At 40.4% G+C, this 23926-nt stretch overlaps 1 protein-coding gene across 5 annotated transcripts in view; it reads right to left on the bottom strand.

Moving 5' to 3' along the window:
• The window catches only part of ap1b1 (adaptor related protein complex 1 subunit beta 1), a 30225-nt gene extending 6958 nt beyond the window's left edge, over positions 1-23267 (bottom strand). The window contains exons 1-23 of one of the 5 annotated variants that reach the window (XM_086314334.1): positions 23137-23267; positions 21010-21070; positions 18991-19096; positions 18740-18875; positions 18211-18456; positions 17807-17997; positions 17481-17702; positions 17244-17364; positions 17046-17141; positions 14189-14304; positions 13160-13325; positions 12243-12341; positions 11343-11602; positions 10816-11020; positions 10123-10143; positions 9814-9900; positions 9211-9240; positions 8985-9122; positions 8745-8890; positions 8493-8622; positions 5253-5337; positions 4623-4709; positions 3913-4067 (exon numbers count right to left, since the gene is read on the bottom strand). In XM_086314334.1, the coding sequence (XP_086170460.1) occupies positions 3913-4067; positions 4623-4709; positions 5253-5337; positions 8493-8622; positions 8745-8890; positions 8985-9122; positions 9211-9240; positions 9814-9900; positions 10123-10143; positions 10816-11020; positions 11343-11602; positions 12243-12341; positions 13160-13325; positions 14189-14304; positions 17046-17141; positions 17244-17364; positions 17481-17702; positions 17807-17997; positions 18211-18456; positions 18740-18875; positions 18991-19096; positions 21010-21046 (2880 nt within the window). In that variant the 5' untranslated portion in view covers positions 21047-21070; positions 23137-23267. Of the gene's footprint in view, positions 1-3912; positions 4068-4622; positions 4710-5252; positions 5338-8492; positions 8623-8744; positions 8891-8984; positions 9123-9210; positions 9241-9813; positions 9901-10122; positions 10144-10815; positions 11021-11342; positions 11603-12242; positions 12342-13159; positions 13326-14188; positions 14305-17045; positions 17142-17243; positions 17365-17480; positions 17703-17806; positions 17998-18210; positions 18457-18739; positions 18876-18990; positions 19097-21009; positions 21071-22835; positions 22980-23136 lie in introns of those variants that run through there. The other 4 variants (XM_086314332.1, XM_086314335.1, XM_086314333.1 and 1 more) reach the window with 4 other exon arrangements.
• Between the last annotated feature and the right edge of the window lie 659 nt (positions 23268-23926).

The raw sequence follows: 23926 nt of genomic DNA, 5'->3' as shown, positions 1-23926 counted from the left end.
TTTAATGTTCTGTGCCAAGAGAGCGCGGGGCCCGTGCAGCAGGCAGTCGCTCCGAGGGACGAACGTCAGGATACATACTGTGCGTGTGGTTTACTTTAAAGTCTGGTCCTATCGTTGCTGAATATACGTTTGTTAAAAGCACTTACAGTCACACCGAGAAACCATGTGGAGATCAGAGGGTACAAGGTAGAAAACAAACCCCTTCTGCTTTCCCCGTTTCAGTCACATTTTGTCCTGTATCACATCAGGATGTGATCTGACCAAAGAGGCTTAACCGTGGTGGGTGTAAAACCACCTCAAAATTCTGAGACTTTAACGCAACTAACAAATTGCCTAGTCTAGACAGAAGAAAACAAAAAGACAGTTAATGCCACCTTATACATAAAACATGACCTGAAAGCAGACTGAGTGATGAGCAGGGAGGAGAGTCACACCAAGGTCATCGTTCTAGGCGAGTTATACAGAATTTCTAAGCCAAAAAACAATCCATCAAGAGTGGCGACTGCAGCGTGCTGACAAAGCAAGACACATGCAACAACACAGCACACAAACAATTAACCCTACAACTGCACAACAACACATGTATGCGCACACAGATGAGTCACCACGGGTAAGTCATAGCCAGTGTTTTTCCACAGCCCTCCACGCACATCAGAGAAGTTTCCTTCCCGCAGACCGGTTCGTGTCGGTCAGACGTAGTTTTAAACGGTGTATTTTGCCCCAAACCAATCTTTTCCTGAACCCGCCCGAGCGGTTTTGTTGCCTAACCTAAATCAAACTACAAGTGAAAAAAAAAAGAAAAGCAAAAAAGCAAAAAAGCTGTCTGACAGGAAGCCCGAAGGCAAACTTCTCCCACTACCACACATCGCCATCCAATCCCTGTCCCTAGTGCACATCGACTGCTCAGTACTTCACATTAATCCCCGTCACATCTCTGCTTGGTCAGATCTGATATTAATGTCATTTGTCTCCATCTGTAATATGCAGTGCCCACTATTATTTAACTCCATCATACCGATTTAATTTTCTAACCGGGCTTTAATTTCTGCTAAAAGTGCAAATCGGAGGATTCACTCTTTACGGCGTTATTTATGACTGTGAGAATTCAGGATGTGGCTGATAGACAAGTCTGTCTGATTCATCAGTTATGAATATTTCAAAACATAACAAAATGGGAATTTTCAGTTATTATGGAGGGCATCAATTACAGCTGCCCAATAATGTTAATGTGAATAAATGTAATAATAGAGCTTGTTTAGAAAATGGGACATTTACAGCACCATCAAATTTCCAACAAAGCTTAGAATATCTGGGGAATAGGACTATTTTTTAGTCAAATTAGCTTGTATAATACTGCCTTACTGTGTATGAAACAAGCAGTTCTTTAAAATCTGTAAATGCTTCTTTTAAATGAACCAAAGTAAATTTGAAAAACATTATGTGACAACAAGTATGAATAAAAAAAATAAATAAAAAAAAGTAAAATAGGTCATTTAGCATACAATTTACATGTTTTTATTTTTTAATTGGTGCAACTCGAACTGTTTCTTTCTCTCACTCTGCGCCATTGTACTCATCTGAACTTCGCCAACTTAAAGCTACTGGACGCCGCCTAGAACGTCTCTCCAGGAAAACAGGACTTACTATTCACAAGGACATGTATCTCAGTCATATACAACACTATAAAGAAGCTATTCATCATGCTAAACCTGCTTACTACACCTCTGTTATTGAATCTGCTGAAGGAAACACTCGCACTTTGTTTTCTATATTGCATAATATTGTTAAACCCCCAGATACCTTTGCCATACATACATGCTCTGCCACAGTTTGCAACAAATTTATGGATTTTTTTCTTTTCTTTTTTTTGTTTGTTTTTTTTACACCAAGATTGAGAATCTTCATCAACAATTGCCCTCGTCCTGTGAAATGGTCAATTGTTCTATCTGCATTTTTTGTCCTTCTCAACTGTCATCCTCTCTATCCAATTTTGAACTTCCCACAATAACTCAGCTATCTTCCATAATTACTAACTTAAAGTTATCATCATGTAAACTTGATCCATTGCCAACAAATCTTGTTAAACTCTCATTCCCGTCTCTTGCCCCACTGATTGCTAATATCGTACACTCCTCTCTTATATCTGGTTCTGTTCCTTCTTCTCTTAAAACTGCAATAATAACTCCAATACTGAAAAAGAATGGTTCAGATCCCTCCAATCTAAATAATTTCAGGCCAATTTCAAATCTCCCTTTCCTAGAAAAAAATTCTTGAAAAGATAGTGGCTGCACAGGTTCATCATCATCTCATTGGAAATAACTGGTACGAACAGTTTCAGTCCGGCTTCCGTTCATGTCACAGTACAGAAACAGCCCTAGTAAAAATCACCAATGATCTTTTGCTTGCAGCTGATTCTGGACTTATATCCATCCTCATTCTCCTTGACCTTACAGCAGCTTTCGATACCATCTCCCACTGCATCCTCCTTCACAGATTAGCATCTATTGGCATCAATGGTACAGTACTCGCCTGGTTTACTTCTTATCCCTCTGGCCGCTCACAGTTTGTTCAATTACTCCCTCACAGATCAGTATCTACTCCAGTTAATTCCGGTGTACCCCAAGGCTCTGTCCTGGGTCCTTTACTTTTTATCATCCATCTCCTACCCCTAGGTAATATTTTTAGGAAGCATAACATCCAGTTTCACTGCTTGCAGATGACACCCAGCTCTACCTATCCTCCAAACCCACAGCTACTCTCCCACCCACATCCATTTCTGACTGTTTAAGTGAAATCAAGGTCTGGTTTTCTCACAACTTTCTTAAACTTAATGGCAATAAAACAGAATTCATTTTAATAGGCACCAGATCAAAACTGACTACAGTTCCAACCAGTCTTTCGTTATCCACTGATAACTCTGTTGTCACACCCTCCCCTCAGGTTAAGAGTCTTGGTGTCATTCTCGATAGCACTCTGTCCTTCACAGCACATATAAATAATATCACTCAGTCTTCCTACTTTCTTCTCCGTAATATTAACCGCCTTCGTCCCTCACTCACACCACACAGTACCGCCATATTTGTCAATGCTCTTGTCACATCTCGTCTGGATTACTGTAATTCTCTTCTCTATGGTTTACCTCATAAATCCCTCCATAAACTGCAGTTGGTTCAAAATACAGCTGCTCGTATTATTCCCAGAACTAGATCCACTGAACATATAACGCCTGTTCTTAAACAGCTCCATTGGCTCCCAGTTCACCTCTATGTCAATTTGTCTCTGAGGAGCTTCATGACTTTACTCCTCCATATCTATCCGATCTTCTCCATACATACTCACCCCTTCGTACACTCCGCTCTTCTTCAGTTTCCCTTCTGTCTGTTCCACCTGTTCGCCTGACTACCATGGGACTCAGAGCCTTTAGTTGTTCTGCCCCGAGACTTTGGAATGGACTTCCACTTGCTCTACGGACCACACACACCATCTCACCACTTTTAAATCACTACTCAAAACCCATCTGTTTAGAATTGCATACACCTGATCTGTCTTAGGCCATTTTTACCTTGCTCAGTTTTTATATTTGCTTTTAGACTTTTATGACTGTTTATGTCTAGATTCTATCTACCATGTTTGCTATATATACACATTTTTCTTATGTTTTTATGGTATTGTTTACGTGCTACTGTAAGGTGACCTTGAGGGTCTGAAAGGCGCCTATAAATAAAATGTAGTATTATTATTATTATTATGTTATCCCAGAACAGGTTACAAGGACCATCTTTAGCAGAAAAAAATGCCCATGAATATGCTGTAGTTGTGATAATTTACTGTCAACATCAAAATATTGAAAGGAGCCATATTCCTGGTCATGAGTAAGTACCACAGCACAGGCAGCAGGGCAGCAGTACTCACTGTGTAGACTGGGTTTCCTGCCTGCACCCTCATCTCAGTCAGCACCCAGATGCCATTGGTGAGCTTCATGGACTGATACAGCATGTCCTGACCGTCCACTGTGCGCTTGGCTATGGTGAAGATGTTGCTACCCTGCAGTTTGTTAGAGGCTGCATCTGTAGAGGAAGCATAATGAAACACTCTTAAATTGCAGGTTTAATCTAGTTTAGCAATTACTTAATATGGAGTTACTCACTGACTTCTGCCACGATCAGCGACTAAAACCATTATTAAAACGCACCAAATCATTACGGATTTCTTTTATTTCCATTTCTTAAAATTTCACTCCAGGCTGTCAGTGCAACAGAGACGCAGCCACTCATTTAGAATTTTCCCCTCAGCCATCGTCTCACTCTTGTGCCCAAGCAGGACATGAAATGCTCTCTCTATGTTCATCAGGATGAAATTTAATCTTTGGGGGGAAAATCTCCATTAGGCCATCATTAGGAATTCTTCTCCAGTTCAGCTGCTCTCACACTTGTGTAAAACTAAATTATCACACATAAATAGGGACTGCAGCTGATGAGTTCCCATCAAATACAATTTGCTTCATTACCGAGGATCTGATTCTGAGCTGTGGACTGTGCTGGCTACAGAAGCTACTGAATATGTCTGGATAGGATTTTTTTTTTAAGCAAGTGCACTCTCCATTCTCCAACCATCCTTCTTACCTGAGCTGAGATGACAGTCTTTGATCTGAAACTGGGCCTCACTGTCATTAGGAATGTCTTTCCATGTAGCAAGAAAAACTTGCCGCTCTGTGGAGGAGGAGATATAATTAGTGATGAGTGCATTGTCAGAGCACACAATCAAATGCACATCTGAAAGCATAGTCGATTTTTTCGTAAAGGAAAATGTACATACTGCATTAAAGAGGGGAAAAAAAACAAAAAGTCCAAGTAATGAGTGAGCAGCTTAGCACAAGACTTCCTGTTGTTGTTCAGGCTCTGGATCATTAAATCTCAGCCTCTGGCTGCAGTCCTGCTGCTAGCCCCATCAGAAAGCTCCACAGAGAGAAATGCCAACACGTTTTCACAGAATAAATCAAATGACATCAAGAAACAAAACGTGAAAAAAAGAGGCAGAAAATATCACTGGTGTGCAATCGAGGAGTACTAGCTGTGCAGCCCCGAGATGTGAGTGAGTTCAAGCAGCTGGACACTTGCATACATCTACGTCACTGACTGCTTCACATGCGCCGAACAGTCACCTTCACTCAAACACTAACGTACGTGTCTATCACTGACGTCAGATGGGCTTCGGTCTTTTTAAGTGAAGAGATTTTGCCAAGGAACACTCACCCATCTTCCCGTCCTCTACAAACAGCATGCTGATGGGGTACTGGCAGCTGAAGTAGAATACGTCAATGTTGTTCTTAACAGCCACCTGCAAGAGTGATTACATCGAAAGAGGGGGAAGGGAGGACAAGCATGAAGCATTACATGAGTAATTACATTCCAAGTGCCCTCCAAGGATGACCATTACTGCTTATGTGCACTGTTTACTAAATAACCAGCTAAAGTTGTTACGATAACTTGTGCATTCAAAAACACAAATACGGAGGTATTAACACGGTGGAGCCCAACAGTCTGAGGCCACTGCTCCGATTAAGAATTTGATTCAAATTTAATCCTTAATGTTTCATTACAAAATGTTAATACCAGCTTAACAATTTTACTGAAAAGCTCCATCTCCAATTTTCAGAATAACCACGTATTAGTTTGCCTCCTTTTACTTTAATGACAGCAGCCCTGGAGCCACTTGGAAATGGACACATTTGCTCAAAGCGGATAAACCATTTTATCCCAGCGTGATCTGACAATGATACAAAGAGTCGTTTTTGATAGCACACCGAGGCTTCGCTTCCTCAGTGTTCAAGTACCCGCAAATGTTCAGGAGTTTACATAACATGACAAAGGAGGAAGGTCCAGGACGGGGACCGTTGCTTGGTCTTCAGATCACTGTGGAAAACATCTAAGGTGGGTTATGGCTGCAGCAGTACAAATCCTTAACTACACAGATGCAGCCCACAGGGTTTCTCTCTTTACATACACTCCTCTGTCACAGCCACAAATGTGGAAATGGTAAATAGCAAATAGTATTTTTTTTCCTTCCACTGCTATTTCTAAGCTAACCGAGTGTTTTGATTTTGTTTTTCTTCCTGACAAATGTTTTAAAGCTGCAAAACATCTGAGTACTAGACAGCCTTGTTTTGACACAAGTTTTCAAGCCTTTTATTCTTTATTCAGGAAATTCTGCATCAGTGCTGAAGTTGCTTTTCTACCTCTCAGTGAAAAAAAACAAAAAAACAAAAACAAAAAACAAAACTTGATTTGTTGATCTTGTGATGGTGTGCTCACTTACGCTGCGTCTCACCATGCTTTGGATGAAACTGATCCAGTTTCCGCACCCTGTTTTAGAGTAGTGTAATGTACGACCCCCTCAGAAACTTTCAGACATGACTTGACACAGAGAAATCCTCTCATCTCTCAGAATAACAAATTGACTTCTGACACTTTCACTTAGTTCTGAAGGCACATTTCTCACTATCACAATGCTACAAGCCTGGAAACTTGAAAAGGAGCTATTTTTATAGCAACCAAGGAATATTTGCTAGTTTATGTACTTGATTCAACTTTTAATGAGCACATCACATCCACCTGAACATTTCCTAAAGCACCAAACTCCCACTACTGGCAGGTGGACATAGAAATACAGGGAAAAAAACAAAAAAAAACAAAAAAAACTTTTGGACTCCACTTTATAACATCATTACTAAAAGTCGTGTTCATAACTGGCCCCTCACCTTATCACCAAAGATCTAAATATAATCAAATTAACAGTCTACAAACAGCCTTGAAATATGATTTACAACAAGATATAAATAAACATGAAAATGAGAAAGATCACAACAGAAGACAGTGTTAAAAATAAAATCTGAAAACTGTCCAAAACAACAACCACATATAAAATTATAAAAAAAATGTGTTGGCCACAGGCTTTAAACAGACAATTCATAGTCTATGCAAGGAAAAACTACAGGACACAGAAACACTCTAGCGACTTGTGGTTGAAAGCGAGCACACGAAGTAACAAGCGTCAGCCAGTGATACTGATCGGGCTGTTGAACAAAGAGGTGCTGAAAGAAGAACAGCGAGTTCAAACAGAGCATGGCAGAAGAATGGCTCATGAATTATTCATTACAGGGCATCTTATTCCTTATTCCTGCAACACAGGACAGCACAAAAAAAAAAAAAAAAAAAAAGACCACAAAGCTCCATTCTGATCTAGCGGTCTATTAAAAAGGGTTAGATGCCCAAGATGAGGGGGTCTGACATCTACTGTAGAGAAATGAAATAAAGAAAAAACAAACTTCCAGTCTAATAGTATCTGACACATTATTACACGGCCTTCAAGTTAATCTACTGGCAGCACAATAGTTTCCAGCTCTGTAAAGTCCCCTTTTATGGACAAAAAGACGCAGGAGTAGCTTGCCATTTTTCAGGTAAAGTCTCCACTGCAGCATTATTATTATTTGGATGAGACTCAGTTAACTGCTGTGTCCAGATGTTGCCAGCGTACGAGTGTAAGAAACAAACTGCTTCGACACGTAAATAGTTAAAAGAGCACTCGGAATATTATGTGACACCTTCATCACAACAAAATACAACACATATCTCAGGAGATGTCAAACCCACAACAGTAACCATCAAAGCGGGGCCGTGAGGCAGCACCGCAGAAAGGTTAGCGAGGCTACTGAGGCCAGGAGAAACAAAAGAGCCATGTGCTGTGAGACCGCTAATGACCAATCCCACCTCCATCGCCCCCTAAGGCGCTCTTATCTTCCCTCTCCAGCTGCACACAGCACCCATCCACCATGCTGGCCAGTTAAAAGAGCCGCCCTAATCAAGAAACAGACAGGCTCTGCCGGGTTTTTTTTTTTTTTTTTTTTTAACATTTTCAACAAATCATTATGGCTCTGAAGTCTGTTTTACGCTTTAATCACATTACAGTTTACAGTGTGGGAATTCAGCAGTATAACTTGACTAATCAGTTAGAACATATGGTCATATCTTCGGGTCAGTGCCTCAAAAGACAATGTGAAGTCCACTGGATATATCAGGTTAAATGATTCATAAGTTAAAATTTTGTGAACTTTAATTTAGAATTTGACAGATTAAGCCGAGTAATGTTTCTGTTTAATTATGAAAAACCTTAAATAACCATGCCAAATCCATTTAAACTTACTGAATCTATGCAATGGGTGTCATAATATAAAGTCAAATTTCAGGACGATAAAGTGTTGAAAATTCAAAAACAGTGGAAATATGTAACCACTTATTCCGATTTGTTCTCGACACCAGTCATGTGTTTGATAGCTTATGTTACTGCCACTGTGACGCTGAAAAGTTCAGCCAAGTTTGGATTCATGGAAAACGAATACAGAAGCAAGGACAGAATAACACTGTCATTTCAAGCAAAACAAAAAGTAGCAATGTCATAAATAATTCAGGGGAAATGAACACAAGTGAAGGTTATACCTGCAAGTTGTTAAGAGGCTCCATCTTCATGACAGGTCCCACAGTATTGAGGGGAAGAGTCACTTCAATACTCTGGTTTGGGCTGAGAGGAGTTAGAACCTGCAGTGGACCAGCTGGAGCGAGACCAAAGCTTAAGCGAGACAAAGAAGAGAAAAAGGCAAACATGAGCATCCATTGCAGGGTTTGCTCAAGGTCTATCGTATCAAGCTTCAATCTTGTGAAAATCCTGTACGGATTATTAGCTGGTCTTACCTGTTTCTGTTAAACTGTATAGCAAAATCAGTCATGACACTCATAGCTTTATTGGTGAGGGTCATCTCCATTTGGATGACCCCAGAACGGCGGGCGAAAGTGCCTGATATCTCCAAGCCCTTGGCCTTCAAAGCTGGAAGCCAAACCTTAACAGAGACAAGATCATTTATTTTCTGAAGGATCTCTTCTGTTTTTTTTGTTTTGTTTTTTTTTATCTTTCCCCAGCTTATATAAACTTACAGTTTTGGGGGCGCTGTAGGCTCCCATAGGCATACCAACTCCCCCTCCGAGATCAAACAGGTCATCCAGACCGCCGCTGACAGGGGCACTGAAAGAGGCTGGCATTGCAGCTGGGGGAGCACCAAAACCAGCCCCAATCTGTGGGTTACACAGCAACATGTTCACATTCAATGTCACTTTGTACTGAGCAATCAAAGGCCAACAACAATTCTGAAAAATGACTTACAGCAGGACTTCCACCAAGGTCTCCTCCAAGCTGAGCAGAATGAAAAAGCACAGAAGTAATTGAAGTTATTTAGTGCAGTATTAAATTATTTTCTGACAAGTTTAAAGAGGTGGATTGAGGGGTGGGGGGTGGAAGTCTAAAATGTCTTTCAGTGAATGATGACAGCTATGGGGTTTATATCATTATATCAAGTAACAGCAAAAAGGAGATAAAAGAACAGTAAGACTCCTTTTATGTACTTCACTTTTTACCATCCACAAGTTCTGCCTACTGGTTGTTGAAATCCAAGAGCTTTTTGTTAAACTGCTGCTCAATAAATAGGTGTACTGTCATTGCGACTTCACACTGTGACAAAGCTAAACTACTGTGCACGGAAAGAAATTTGACCAAAAACACAGGTGTGAGTCATTAAAATCTCACCTACAGGGAGTGTGGGTGGGGGGTGGGGGGGTGGGGGGGGGGACTGACAGTGCAAAGTGCAAACAGACTAATATCACTGTGGGATGACTATTCAGAGGGGACACGGTGGCACAACAGGGGACAAGAGAAGGGTTCAAGACTGGTGCTGGCCTTTAGTGGTCCAGCACGGTCCCCTGGACCAACCTCAGTGGGGCTGTAATCTGGGGGCGATGGGGATTGATGTGGGAGCTGAGGTGACTGAGGAGTGTCCATCCGCAGGGGAATGGGCGGCTGATTGAAAGATGAGACATCACAGAGCCCAGAGATGGACTTAAGGATTTGACATCATGTTTACGACATATATCAGGACAATAAAGATGATAATGATGAATGAAGAGATTTAGGTACATTCTCAAAACAAAACAAAACAACAACATAATAAAACTGTTTTTATATTCTATAATGGCCTGATATGGTTTATAAATGTTAAGCCCTCCCCTTCCACGTAGTTACCGGCTCAGACTCATCCCCCATCTGCAGGTGCAGCATTGAACAAAGGGAATAAATACAAGAGTCAAAAGAAAAAAGGCACCAAAAGGTAGAAAAGGACACAATACAAGGATACAATAGCTGCAAGCAGTGATGAGGGGGAGGCCAAGCAGTCGCCATGGCAACTTGAGCTCATCATGTCAATTTTTCCCCCCTGTTATTAATGTGTTGTTCTATCAGTGGTCAGACAACTTTCAGATGACATGGAGAGTCCATACATCAAGTCTGGTGGCAATATATCAAACACTGAGATTTTGAAAAATCTGAATGTGCCTGGATCTGTCCCAATTGGAAAAAAATGGCCTGTAAAAATGTTTTGAAACTTCTTAAAATCCAGTATGTCAAAAGTAGCCATGAGCATTGATAAACTTGGCTTTATCAAAGTGATTCCCTGTTTTTCGCATAAATGGATCTTCAGCTGCAACCTACTGGTTACAGTTGAGGCACAGCCATAAAACTTTGTGGAAAGAATCAGTCAACACTTCTCCATTTAGTGCACCAACATTCACTTCAATTGTTTACCAGAAGCGGCTTGTATGCATGTTACATGGCTGCTTGGCCCCCTGTTATCGTTACTGGGCGTCTTTAATGTTAAACCTCTGGGTGAAATAAACAGCCTTTCAATTTCACTTAAATAATCATGTTCAGAAGACATACCAGGCTGTCAAGTCCTCCTCCAAGAAGGTCCATAGCACCCATTTGCATGCCACTAGAGGCTGGTGGTGGTGGTCCAGTGGTGGTGGGAGGTGTCAGGTCGAGATTGAGAAGATCTCCCAGCAGGTCTCCCTGGGATGGGATGACAGCCGGAGGGGCATCAGAAACTGCAGCAGCAGAAGCTGTGTCAGGGCTCTCACTCTCCCCACTGGTAAAAGCAAGGGGGGGGGGGGGGAATGATGTTTAAGCCATATGCATTATGACAACTTTGGTTATTATGAAGCCCCTAATTTGTCATTAAACTCCTGATAAAACTCAATCGAGTTCATATGAATAATGGTAGATGGATGTAATGAATTACATCCGAAAGAAGGAACAAACAAAGAAATGCTCCACAGCTTGGCACTATATGCAAGTTATACTCAGCAGATTTTCTTGAAAGCAAAACACCATAGTTAAGAGGGCAGTTCCACTCAAGTAAACTAAGCCCTCTGCCTGCAGTGTCAAAGTAATTAAAGTCTATGACTCACGATTCAGTACTGCCAGGGAGTCTCTTGTGCTGAACTCCGCGGCTGCCCTCAACAAAGGCACTGGGAGGCTTGTGGTAGACAGAGGCCAGAGTACCAATGTGGCAGATAAGTTCCTCCAGCAGTGTAGGCTCAATCAGATCTGTCTCCTCAGAGATCAGCGGCTTCTCAGCCAGAACCACCTCTTTGGCAGCCACAGGGTCTGTGGAGAGCAGACGCCAGTAGATGTAGCCTCGGTCTCTTAGATCTGGGTTATCAGAGTCCTGTGAAAAAGGGATGAGTCATAAGGAATGTCTTTATGTTGTATGTTTAATAAATACTTAATGTTCGACTCTGTCTTGGCCCAGAAGTTATACAAAGATATCAAAAACAGAGTTTGCCTTAGGGTAGTGGTAAGATTTGGATAATGTATGAGGCAATCTGACACTGTACTTTTTTTCTCAGCATAGAAAAGCACAAAGTTCCCAGGGTTCTAAGAAAATCAAGTAAGCTTAAAAGTTACTTCAGTGAATAGCCAATATATTCATTCTTTGAAGTTGCGAGGCACATCGTCTCTACATTGCTGCTTTCTGCTAGCCTTTTACAAGAAAAAATAAATGTTTGTGTGCATAAAAATTGGACTTAGGGGTGAAATTACCATTTTCTTTTTTGCATGTTTGCCAATAGTATACACAAGTACTGGAAAAATAAAAATAAATGAATAAATGTAAATCTGTGAGAGGATTATAAAAGGTCTGGATTTTGGAACAGAAATAGGAAGCCCCTTTTAATAACGTTTAAATGACACAACTAAAAGAAAAAAGAAATAAGCAACAAAGTTCAAAAAGCAGACAATAAAGGATGCGCTGACAGGAAAAATAGCATGTATGACGTAGACTGCTTATTCCCCCGCCCCCCCCTCACCTGTGTGGCTAGGCTTAGCACCTGCTGCACCAGCTCTTGGGTCTCCGTTGGCTTTTTCAGGAACAATTTGACGATTGCAGTCAGGAGCTGCAACTGCACCTAGAGGCCAGTGAGAACACCAAATGTGTTACAAATGCTCACGCACTGCTTTTAAAAGCAAGTGAATAAATGATCATTAAGATGTACCTTAACACTGTGCGACAGTTTAAGACACGCAGTGAGGTTTTAACATGTTTTACATAAATGACACACCTTTCTAGCAGTAAATAGTTTAAGACTATTTTACACATGCACTGCACAGCACAAAAAACAAATTGTTTAATATCTGACTGGTTAGCTCAGACAATACAGTCCCTTGTGTTAGGTCTGCGTAATGTTCACAGAATACACAATGAGTAAGTGCGCTTAACGTGTCCTTTTTCCTTCATCAGTCAATAATAAAAATGGAATATATTTCCAAGGCAATAATATGGGAATCAATCAATTACTTAGGGAGAGTCTAACACCAAGCAAAGCTGTGTAATCCGACAGTGAGCTGTGGCAGAAAGATCTTCAGAGTAAAGGCTGGCGTTTCAACAAATACGCCCCTGAGCCACATATAAGAAGTGACACACTGAAATATTGTAAAGCCTTCTCATTAATCACGGTTAGTCACAAGAAATTTTGTTCCACTGTTTCTTTATTTTTTCTTATTTTAATCATTGAGCAAGCTCACTAAAAAGAAAAAAAGGTCTCTGGTACTTTCAAAATGGTTTATGCTTTCTCATCCTTTGCTACAGCTAACCAGTGGTTTTAATGATTTCCTGCTTGAAAGGACGCATCTGTTACTCCCAGCACTGATGGCAAATTATTACTGCAGCTTCCATTAAATATTGACTTTTTCAAATAACAACCTCCCCACACCCTCCTAAATACACCTGAGTGCTTTCATCGTGGAAACCCTCCAAAAAGCTCTCCAGCAGCTCATCAGCATTGTCGATGCGCTCAGCGTACTCTCCTACAATCCAGATCATGGCGGCACGCGCCTCCGGCTCATCCAGAGAGTCCAGATTTTCACACAGAGTGGCAATCACACTCTCGTACCTGCAAACAGTGACACAAAGCATCAGTGCATCAGATTCAGAGACACTTAAACGCAAGACTGACAAAATGCAAATTGCAGTTATTTTCTTAGAACAACTATAATAAAATCTGATCAAACAACCACATGTCTGGCTTGTAATACGTGGTAGCAAATAACTGCCTACTTTCATATCCAGCAGACATAGAACAACATTAACACTGCTTTGGAGTCGTGTTTTCTGGCACCCTGACAAATGTAAATGTATTATTCACTCTCCTTTTAGCTCTGTTTCCTTGTCTTTCGCAGGCAACATGCCAAACTATGAAGTTTTCTGCAGTGGTTGGTGAATTTCTGATCTGCATAAAATGCTTGATAATAATTTAGTCCATTTACATATTGCTTTCATTAAAAAAAATGCTACAGCACAAATGCCTAATTAATAGAAAATCCAAAGGTTGTCCTGGGCAGTGACTCGTGTCGCTCAACGCACAAGGCATGCTGATCTGGAAACATTGCAAAGCTGCTCCCTTAGAGGCTCACAGCCTTGCAGCTGTGTAGGTACTCCCCTGAATCCACAGCCAAAGTTGGACTCCAGACAAACCAACATACCCTTTGAGCCAGGTACAATCAAGTACCGTCGACTGCAAGCAGGTTTTTAGAGGGAAACACTTTGTCTTTATGATCAAAAGGTTTTCATTGCTTATTTAAAGATCAAGAGGAAATGAATGATGAGGTGACTACATGTGCATAACAGCATATGTAAATAAGGGTTATAAGTCTTTGTCATACATTTGATAAATGTGAGGATTATTCATATAAACACAGAGAGAGTTTTAAGTAAAGTGGAAAATGTGAAAACAAACATGTCCAAGAAGAAACCTACTTGTTAGGGTACTTGCGGAAGATGTCCTTGATGACCACAATGGCCTCTTGCACCACATAGTTGACCTTAGTCTGGATGAGGTCTAGCAGTGTGCTGACACAGCGCTCGGCTGATTGCTAACAAACAGAGAGAGAGAAAGAAAAAAATGACTGGTGTGCAGATTAAGTAGTTCAGTAAGTGTTCTTGTTAAAAAAAAAAAAAAAAAAAAAAATTGTACTTGATTTTAATGTGGATGAGATTCTCTTGAAGGACATCTCCTTGAGCCTTGACACATCGCTTTCTACAGTCCTGCTACTTTTGTATTACTCCCTGAAAGTCTCACTCTAAACATGCTGGATCTCATCCACTGTGTCTAAACAGTACATTTTTTAAAAGAAGATTTTATTTCGGGTTAGGGTTAGTGGGTGGTCACTGTGTTGGTGGGTGCACAATTGCATGAGCAATGCTATGTACCACAGCTCAGCTCGTGTCTGCTGAAAGTTGTCCCTCAGACACCTCAGGTCATTTTAGCAGAACTTTGCATTAGAGCAGGGCGATATGGCCAAAAATATTTATCACGATATATATTTGAAAATTTGCGATAACGATATAACCGATGATATAATTGATGCGAGACAAAATACAACTCCACAACATTACTAGCGCAAAAAGACAACCTTCCATTTATTTTCACTTAAACAAGAAGCTGGTTTTTATGTACATTAAAGCTTTATAAAAAATGTAACAGTGCAAATGCAAATTCCTTGCTGAAAGTTTAACCAAAAGGCATTTCCAGTAGAAATGGGCTGACATATCCTGAGCATAACCATGTATAATATCCACTGAAGTTAAAAAGAGGTGCTTTGCAACATTAAACTGCAGTGTGCAGTACGCATTTTTCGGACCATAAGGTGCACGGGATTATAAGGCACATTAAGCGAAACAAAGCAGTCAGATAAATCAAACTTTATTAAACTCATTCTTCTTGCTTCCTCCACTTCTGTACCATTGATTCATTAATGTTGAATTCTCTGGCAGCTGCTCTGTTCCCATGTTGTTGCAGTATATTAATGACTAACCTCGCATTGTGGATGGATTATCTCAGTTGTTCTCCTGACTGAAGTTTGGTCCGTTTACAGCATCCTGCCATGCGATTGCATTTGTCTCTAACCATGAAGAATCTTCACGTTAACTTTTATAAGTGGAAAAGTGTTAGTGTTCGTCCTCCAGCTTCACTGTTTATGTTATGCTAACATAGCTGTGTCGCTAGCGATCACGTAGCACATCATTATATACCAGCTAGCCCAACTTCAGTAACCCTACAAACATCACTGCTGTTTAGTTTCCTGTCTTCATTTATGTTGGAAGTGATAGCAGAGCTGTACGTTTGATTTTTTTCAGAAATCTCTCAGTCAGAACATGCAATATCATGCTTAGGTAACTAGCGAAACTAGCGAGCTAACTTCCGCTAGCTTCCTGCTAACTTCTAACTCCGTTAAATGTAATAACTTTTGTTTTCATGGATGCCTGGAAGTTAAACTTTATAGTTACACCTGGTAAAGCAGCAATGCTGATCGTTTTATTAAAGATGAAAGAATTTAGACAGTTTTTAACTCTAAGTGATGCTGCAGTGTTGTTTGACCTGAAGATACGGAGTTTAGGACCCAGATTACTCCCAGATTTAAGAGCATCTTAGTCCGACAAATATGACAGTAACAACGGCCGCTTGCATGTTCTGCAAAAAATGTGCTTTGTTGTGTATCTGACAGACAAACACCAAACCAGTTCCACATCACGGAAGTTGCACCGTTTTTACAAACCAATTCTGGTTCATCTGTTTCACTCAACAATCGGCCATGTGCGTATGAAAACAAAGGCACCGCGCATGCGCGTTTTACTCCCATTCTATCGCGATATTTCATTTTCCTATCGTTGCCTAACATTATACCGGTATTACCGTGAACGGTATAATATGGCCCAGCCCTACTTTGCATTGACAGTTGGATCCCAGGAGACAAATTCATGGTGTACAACTCTATGAATGTTAATATGCTGGCATGCTACTCTGGACTTGATGCACTGCCTTCAGGCTGTGACAGTGTGGGCTCTTCTACTGAAAACTGCTCTTCGGTCTCTGGGTCACAGCCAGATTCCCAGCTCTCATCACCAGTGATGATCCTTGACATGAAGGTTGAGTCAGTTTGACACAGGATTTGATGTTTGCTCTCTGTGCGAGGTGCTAACAGAACCGAGTTGACAGCCGTGGAATCAGCAATGGAGTAGAAAGGGTTAGAATAGAGGAAAGAGGAGAGCAGGAGAATACAGAGTGTGGGGTCTATGGTGAAATTGCAGCCTGCAAGTGGTTAAAGCAGGACTTCCACCAAGTCATACTAGCACAGCATGAAGCAGCAGAGCGGTTCATCAACACTTGCTTTTTGTTTGTTTTGGATTTCTTTTTTTAAACAGTCATGAATATTTCCTGATGCACAGTGCTAGATAACATCTGTGTAGTGCGCAGAAAATGATTTCATTGGTTTTACTGAAGATTAATTTCACTTCACAATGAAACCACATTTTAAATGTCAACGGTAACAGGTTCTATTGAATCCTGTGCTGGATACTCATACTTCCCCAAAATGGAAATATTAATAAGCTGTAGTTCAATTTGTCTGAGGAACTAACACATAACAATGCCATGATGACAGCACCACCTTGTGTTTGAAACTCCGTCTTACTGGTTGGTGGCAAGTAGATTAACTATTTACAGCACTGTGATCTTCAACTACCAGCGAAGTGAACACACAAACCTAGGCATTCACTATGTAGCTAACACAAATATTTAACCAATGAAGCGTCTGATGACATCACCTTCGCTTACCTCAACTTTGATGGCACAGCGGCCAATGGCTCTGACCGCTTTACGCACAAAGTCCACATCCACCTCAGTGGCATATTCCTTCAACTCTGCCAGCACCTACAGCAGGACAGATGTGTGTCACTCACTGGATTCTATTAAATAGATTTATTCTTGGGAGCATCCTTAGATAATGCTGCATTATAGATGTGGGTTTCTTACCTGAGCAATATTGGCTTGAGATGCTAGGCGAATCATAATGTCCAGCTTCTCCAGTTTGACGTAGATGGGGTCATTGTACTTGACAAAGAAAACCTTCATTTCGTGCTTCAGGATCTCTGGGCTGCAATGACACATTAAACATTGCTTGTTTACAAAGTAAAAAAAAAAAAAAGGAGTCTAACTGAAATATGACAGTTTATTAAAGACGTGGCAAAGAGACCCTCTCCTCAGGCTTACCGTCTCTGGACAATGAGATTGATGTTTCTCAGCGCCACATACTGCAACTCAGGCTCAGCAGAGAGGAGTGTAACCAGTGGAGGAGCGAGCTTCTTCAGTAAAGTGCCATAATAGTCCAAGTCTTTGGGCAGCATCTCCATGAACTTCATTAAAACTTTAACCGCTGACAACACCACTGCAGAGTTGGCATGCGAGAGCCGTGGGGTCACACGCTCACAGATGCTAGCAGGTGTTATTAATGTTGGAAAAGGAAGAGCAGAAAATTAAAACTAATCCACAGTGAATAGAACTTAATGACAAGCACAAGGACTAAGCCGTCTCCTTACCTTTGGGACTCCCGGTCATCACGAGGTGTGTAATTGGCCAGACAGTCAAGAATGAATATCTGTCCCCACTCTGTGCACTCATTAAGAGCTGTCAGCAACTTGTTTATGGTCTGAGGGTTCAGGTCCATTAGATTACTATTGGGATGAGACTCAGCAATCTCAGACAGCGCTGCTACTGCATTTGCGACAACCTACAAATGAAGACAAAGCCACAGATAAATGCTAACAGGAAGAAAACCATGCCCACTTACAAAAGAGATCACTGACATCATGTTCAACATCTGCACGCCAACAATGGGCTTATCAGTGAACGATAGAGCTATGGCTTGTAGGCAGCTCTGTCACATGCAAGAAACATGGCTGGCTCAACAGCCAGCTAAAAAGGCTTCGTTAAAAAGTCGTACCATAGGGTTGGAGTCAGAGATGAGATCTTTAAGGGTGTCCAGGAAGCCCTGATCCTCCACCAACTGGGCATTGATATCATGAAGCTTTGCTACACAAACAGCAGCCGTCTTCCTCACATATGGGTCTTCATCCTTCAGACATTTTCTCAAAGGCTCACAGAGGTACTCTGTGATCTTGTCCACACGGATGCAGCCCATGGTACGAACAGCAAGAGCCCGGATGAGAGGGTTGGGGTCTTCACAGTCCTAATGGGTGATTTAATGAGGTCAGAAGTTCTGTTGCAAATATTTTATTAATTTCTAAAGAATCCTGCATTACACAAGCAATTTTTAAATTTGATTTAACTCTTGTTTGTATCAAAATCCTTGACCATGTAAAATGGTCCACAATATTTCTGTCCCAAAATTGAATTAATTAATTAATTGATTAATTTAAAAAACAAAAAAACAAAAAACAGGAGTCAAAGATCACCTAAAAAGCTGATCATTTCTTACAGCATCTACATATTTATGACAAACTGAGCTTTACCTTCACAAAGGTGTTAACAGCCATGATCGCCATGTCTGGCTGGCTTTTTGCGTAGTTCATCAAGTAGAGGTAGACCAGCTTCTTCAGTTCCAGGTTATCTGTCTGCATGCAGTTCACAACATCTGGGAACAGAGCACTGAAGGAGAGACGAGCTGTTATACAACTTATGACTCACAGTGAGAGCTCATGTATGCAGTTCTACTCTACATTTGTAGACATGATTTTCACTGATATTTTCCCCTCTAACTCACCTGACATCCTTGCCCACCGTCATGGATGCAATGACCTTCTTTACAGCCTCCTTCTTCTTCTCTTTCTTATCACTATTGAGCTCTGCTTTGAGCTCAAAGATCTCCCCTGTACACAAGAGACAGAGATAGGATTAAAAACATGAAATGGTATAAATGTCCATGGCTAGAAAAAAAATGCTGGGCGAGTTGATTGGTCAACACCAGTCCTGTTTGGGTCAGTGACCTGTGAAGCAAACTGGCTGAAAAGCACTTCTATTTTACTCCACTAAATTTATTTTAAAGCTTCAAGCACACCCTTCTTCTGATATGTGTAGATGTATAATAGAAAATATAAACTATTATTAAATGAACTACAGTATTTAGCAATAATTAAATTGTTCTTTTTGCGAATGTGTGATTGATAGGCCTGGGAGCCCAGTGGGGGGAGGGGCATCTTTTAGAAACATCTTAATTAGAAACATCTTATTGCGTAATCCAACTGGTACACAAATAGGATGAAAGTGCTTTGCCAACATTAAAATGTGCAAACTAGACAGTGGACGCACTGGCTGACATTTTACAATTCTCTGTCAGAAAGCTGACTGGCTGTCAGCTGTAAGCATAATGAACGCGGTGCAAGAGCTTTTTCTCCCACAGACAGAACAATGGAGTGGGTTGTAGAATAAACACCTAGACCTGTAGTTTTCATCTAAATACTTCTGGGAGGTTGCTATTTCCTTAACAATTATTTCCTTGAATTATCTAAAACCATAATTAGTTTAAAATGTAATCTTTTCATTGGAGAGTGAATGAGTTCATCAGCAAATGTTTACAGAAGCACTTATGTTGCTGCTGTAAACCTTTCAGCAGTTTAGCGAAACCAATTCATACAGTTGCCCTACAATTAGCATTGCACTGTAATCACATTACTATACTAAACTCAACAGCCACATTACAGTTACAATAATGTCATTATCTGCACAATGGGTGTACAAAGATATCAAACATGTCTTTTTCATCCTGCACATCTGTGCTACATTGAGCTTATCTCAGACATGTGCAGAGATGAGGAAACGCAGGACTTTGTGTAAACACAAAGCTAGTAAAGAACAGTGTTATTAAAGCAGAGTGTATACAGTGTCTGTAAAATATAAACACAAAAGGAGTGTGTTTGCCTATTTGTGGTGAATTGTACACAGAATTTCTAATTTTTTTTAATTTGAGAATCACGTTTAATTTAGTTTTTATTGCAGTCTAACTCAGCTGCCTAATTAGGGTACAAACTACACACTGCAAGAAAACTGCAAATTATAAGCTTAAATTTGAATCGGCAGACTTCAGTGTTTCCCAGGCAAATTAATACTCAAAGTCTCTTTTGCATGTGAGCTCCACACTGCACAACACAGCATCAGGCAGATCCAACGGGGGGGAGATTTTGAAGGAAACTTGTTCTTATGTCTCAGGTAATCCTTAAAAACCAAGGAGTCTGGTACACTATCATTTACTAGCATCTGTTTATATTTCTTAAGCCCTGTGTGAGAGAACAAAGAGGGCTTCTAGACTTTCCCAGAGCAACATTGTGTGAGGGGAGCTGCTGAAATACAAGGAGGCCTAGCAGTTATCTCACTGAGAGCTAATTCTCACTACGTCTTATCTGATATACAAAAGCCAAAGCTCTTGTTCTTGGGAACAACTTTGATACAAAGCCGTGAGATGACATCTTTAGGTACATTTTCTGTTTTGTTTTGTTTGTTTTTTCCTTACTTAAATCTACCTTATAGTTCGGTAACATTCCTAGTTATACCACAGTATGCTTGCTCTTGAAACAAGTAAATGTGCTTGGTTTCATAGACTTGAAGTTAGTAAATACATGCCAAATCATTTTACTGGGAATCTACAGAACTTTTTTTTTTATCAGCGAGAAAAAAAACATCCCAAAGCACTCGCATAAATATAATGTGTAGGTACCAACAACAATAATTATAATCTTGCACTAAGGAGTTTACCATGTTAAATCTTCTAAAGAACAAAGTTTCAAACCTTTCTTGGTAGTGGTGAAGTACTTGGAGTCCGTCATCTTGGATCCAAATTGTCGATTCTCCTGCAAACGAATGACAGGATGAGAAAGATGATAGCGAAATCTTTTCCTGACTGGAAACTTGGAGCATCACGAGAACAACAGGAAATACTAGAAATGCAAGCACAGGGAAATAAAAGGAATTCCTGTCTTCTTCTGAATAAATGGTAGGGATCTATCGGAAATCAAAACAATGGATTCTGTTAAGAAATCAGACACTAATATCTTCTCTTTACAAAAAAAAAAAAAAATCATCTTGGTCAGCATGTATGGGGCCAACAATAACTCTTGTCAGCCAACATTAAATGTTTTCTTCTGGGTATCATTAGCTATACTTCCTCATCCCGTTGCCCTCGAGGCACCATTTCATTTTATTTTTACTTTTCTTTTAAGTTTAAGGTACAAAGATGCCTGCTTGACACATTTCAGAGAAAATTGTAAAATATTAAAATACTATTGGAAAAATAAAACCTGTGTTTTTACATGAAATTTTAACATTTTTGGCTTATGGACAGCTGGTCGTTTTTAGGAGGTCTCCACAACAGATCATCTGCCTCCATCTCACCCAATCCCTAGTATCCTCCTGTCACACACTCCATCCATAAATCTCGTCTATAGTCTCCGTCTGTTCATCCTGCCTGGAAGCTTCATATTCAACATCCTTTTCCCAATGCATCCACAACACCTCAGCCTTCTTTCTAACTTTGACTCCAAGCTGCTCGACCTGAGCTGTCCATCTGATGTACTCTTTACTAATCTTATCCATCCTGGTCAATCTAAATGAAAAGACACGTTTAATTCTGCCACCTTTAGCTTGGCCTCCTGTCTGTTTGTCAATCCCACCATACATTCTTTCTGTTGTATTCTGTCACTAATCAGCCCTGACATCTCAACTACACCCATTCCACCCTGCCTGCACCATCCCCTTCACCTTTCTTAAGCACTGGCCAATGTTTAGGTTGGCATCAGGTATTTAAACTCAACCACCTACAACTAGTAGCTTAACTGGACAGCAGTTTATGTTTAACATATATATGGCTTGTTCATACTAACATGTGGAATTTGTCTCTTTAAAGTCTTTCTGATATGGAAATAAGTTAGTGTTTCCTTGACTATGCACTGAATATCTATTATTACTGTGTTACAAATATGTAAAAACACTGCTGCAGTGAATAAACAAACCCATAATGATTTCATTAATCCCACTTATATTCAGTTCAGTCAAATGGTAGAACACAGAAAGAGAAAATTCCTTCACAATATTCCGCAAAATAACCCTTTAGGCTCTTCAACACACGTCTACATTTATGAATGAATCCTGTTAGACTGACATGTTAACTTGTTATTAATGGTACTGAAAAACACATTAACTAGAGCACCGGGTTTCAGGTACCAGTCGACATCCGACAAGTCGCTAACTAGCCATAAGTTAACCAAAACTGAGCCCAACTGTCGACGTAGTTAGCAATACGTTAGCCGATTACGATCCGTTTGTACGATAAAGCACACTGCTACCGCCCTAAATTGACACCGAAACTCTCGTGTACTCTTACGTAGCTTCTGATCTTACAACATAAGTATTTAACAAAAGCTGTCCTTACACAGATAGATAAAACACAAAGTTGAGAAAATGTTCTCTACTTGGCTAGCATTAGGCTAGAACAGCATTAGCATAGCTGGCTCGAGTCTGTACGACAGAAGGCACACGTAGTTGAGTAGTTAACCCAAAATGAGCTAAATTGCAGCCGATATTTGCGCATTTGAAAGTGCATTTCAATCCACTACTCACGCATAACTGATTTGCCCACTCCTGCATGTTTGCAGCAGTTAGAGTAGATGAATGAAGCTAATGCTAAAGGATAGCAGCCTGGTGCAGTGTGCCTGTCAGTGTCAGCTAGCGCCTGACCACTTCTCTGGCTAGCAAAGCTGAGACATGACCTTCTAAGTAGGGACTTAAGGAAGCCTTTGCCGGGACAGTTAAGCTCTTAATCTGTCGGGGTAATTAAGACCTTACTCAACGAATTAGCGTACCTTCTGGCGTTAAAATTAAACTCGCCATACAGTGAATTCAGCAAGCACAAATATCTTACCGTGACAAGCGTAGCAGTTACTGTGATGGCCTTCGTCCCCTCCTACTTGATTTACTTCCGTCTTTTAACAAAATAACAACAGGCAGGCAACGTCAGCTCTCATTCATGCAGGGCTGGTCATAATGAGACAAAGAAATTCAGGAACTCTGTCAACGCTGTGCGCTTTTCTTTTTAGCTCCAATCCGGCTACTTAAATCTACATACAGAGTAGTTTTTTGGGAAGTTGAGGAAAAACACTACCTAAATACAATAAATAAAATCTATGGCCTAAACCTTTCGACTGATAATATTATGCCAGTGTTTTGTGTATCAGTTTATACTGTATTGAGATAGCAAGTGTTTATGTGCATAAATGAGGCGTTAAATGAGGATCACCAAATACTAATTTCTACAAAAAGATAGCACTTTGGTCCACCGTTGCATGACAGCAAAAAGGTCCTGCTGTCCAGTCATCTCTGAATGGTCTACATTCTCTCCCTGGGTGCCATATTCTAAAGACATGTCAAGTTAACTGGTGATTTTAAATTCTTGGTGTGAATGGTTATCTGTGCCTCTTGCCCTATGACAGCTGGGATGGGCTCTAGCTCCTAAGGCTCTAGTTTCCAGACTGACTAAACACTGGAAGGTTTAAAACAAAAGTTTAAAACAAAAATGTTTACAATATTTTTGAACTTATAATTATAAAAGACTATATAGGGATTAGCTGAATTATTTTATCCAAATAAATAGTAATAAAAATTGAACATTTCAAGCACATTGTGAGGAGAAACAACTGCAGCATTTTAACTCC

This window comes from Aulonocara sp. 'chitande type north' Nkhata Bay, linkage group LG12 (genome assembly GCF_057382095.1).
Source record: "Aulonocara sp. 'chitande type north' Nkhata Bay isolate Kocher_YH1m ecotype deep benthic linkage group LG12, A_spYH_male_GT1.1, whole genome shotgun sequence".
In the NCBI taxonomy this organism is placed as follows: Eukaryota; Metazoa; Chordata; class Actinopteri; order Cichliformes; family Cichlidae; genus Aulonocara; species Aulonocara sp. 'chitande type north' Nkhata Bay.
The sequence above is the reverse complement of the archived record's forward strand: the minus strand, read 5'-3'. Positions and strand labels throughout refer to the sequence as shown.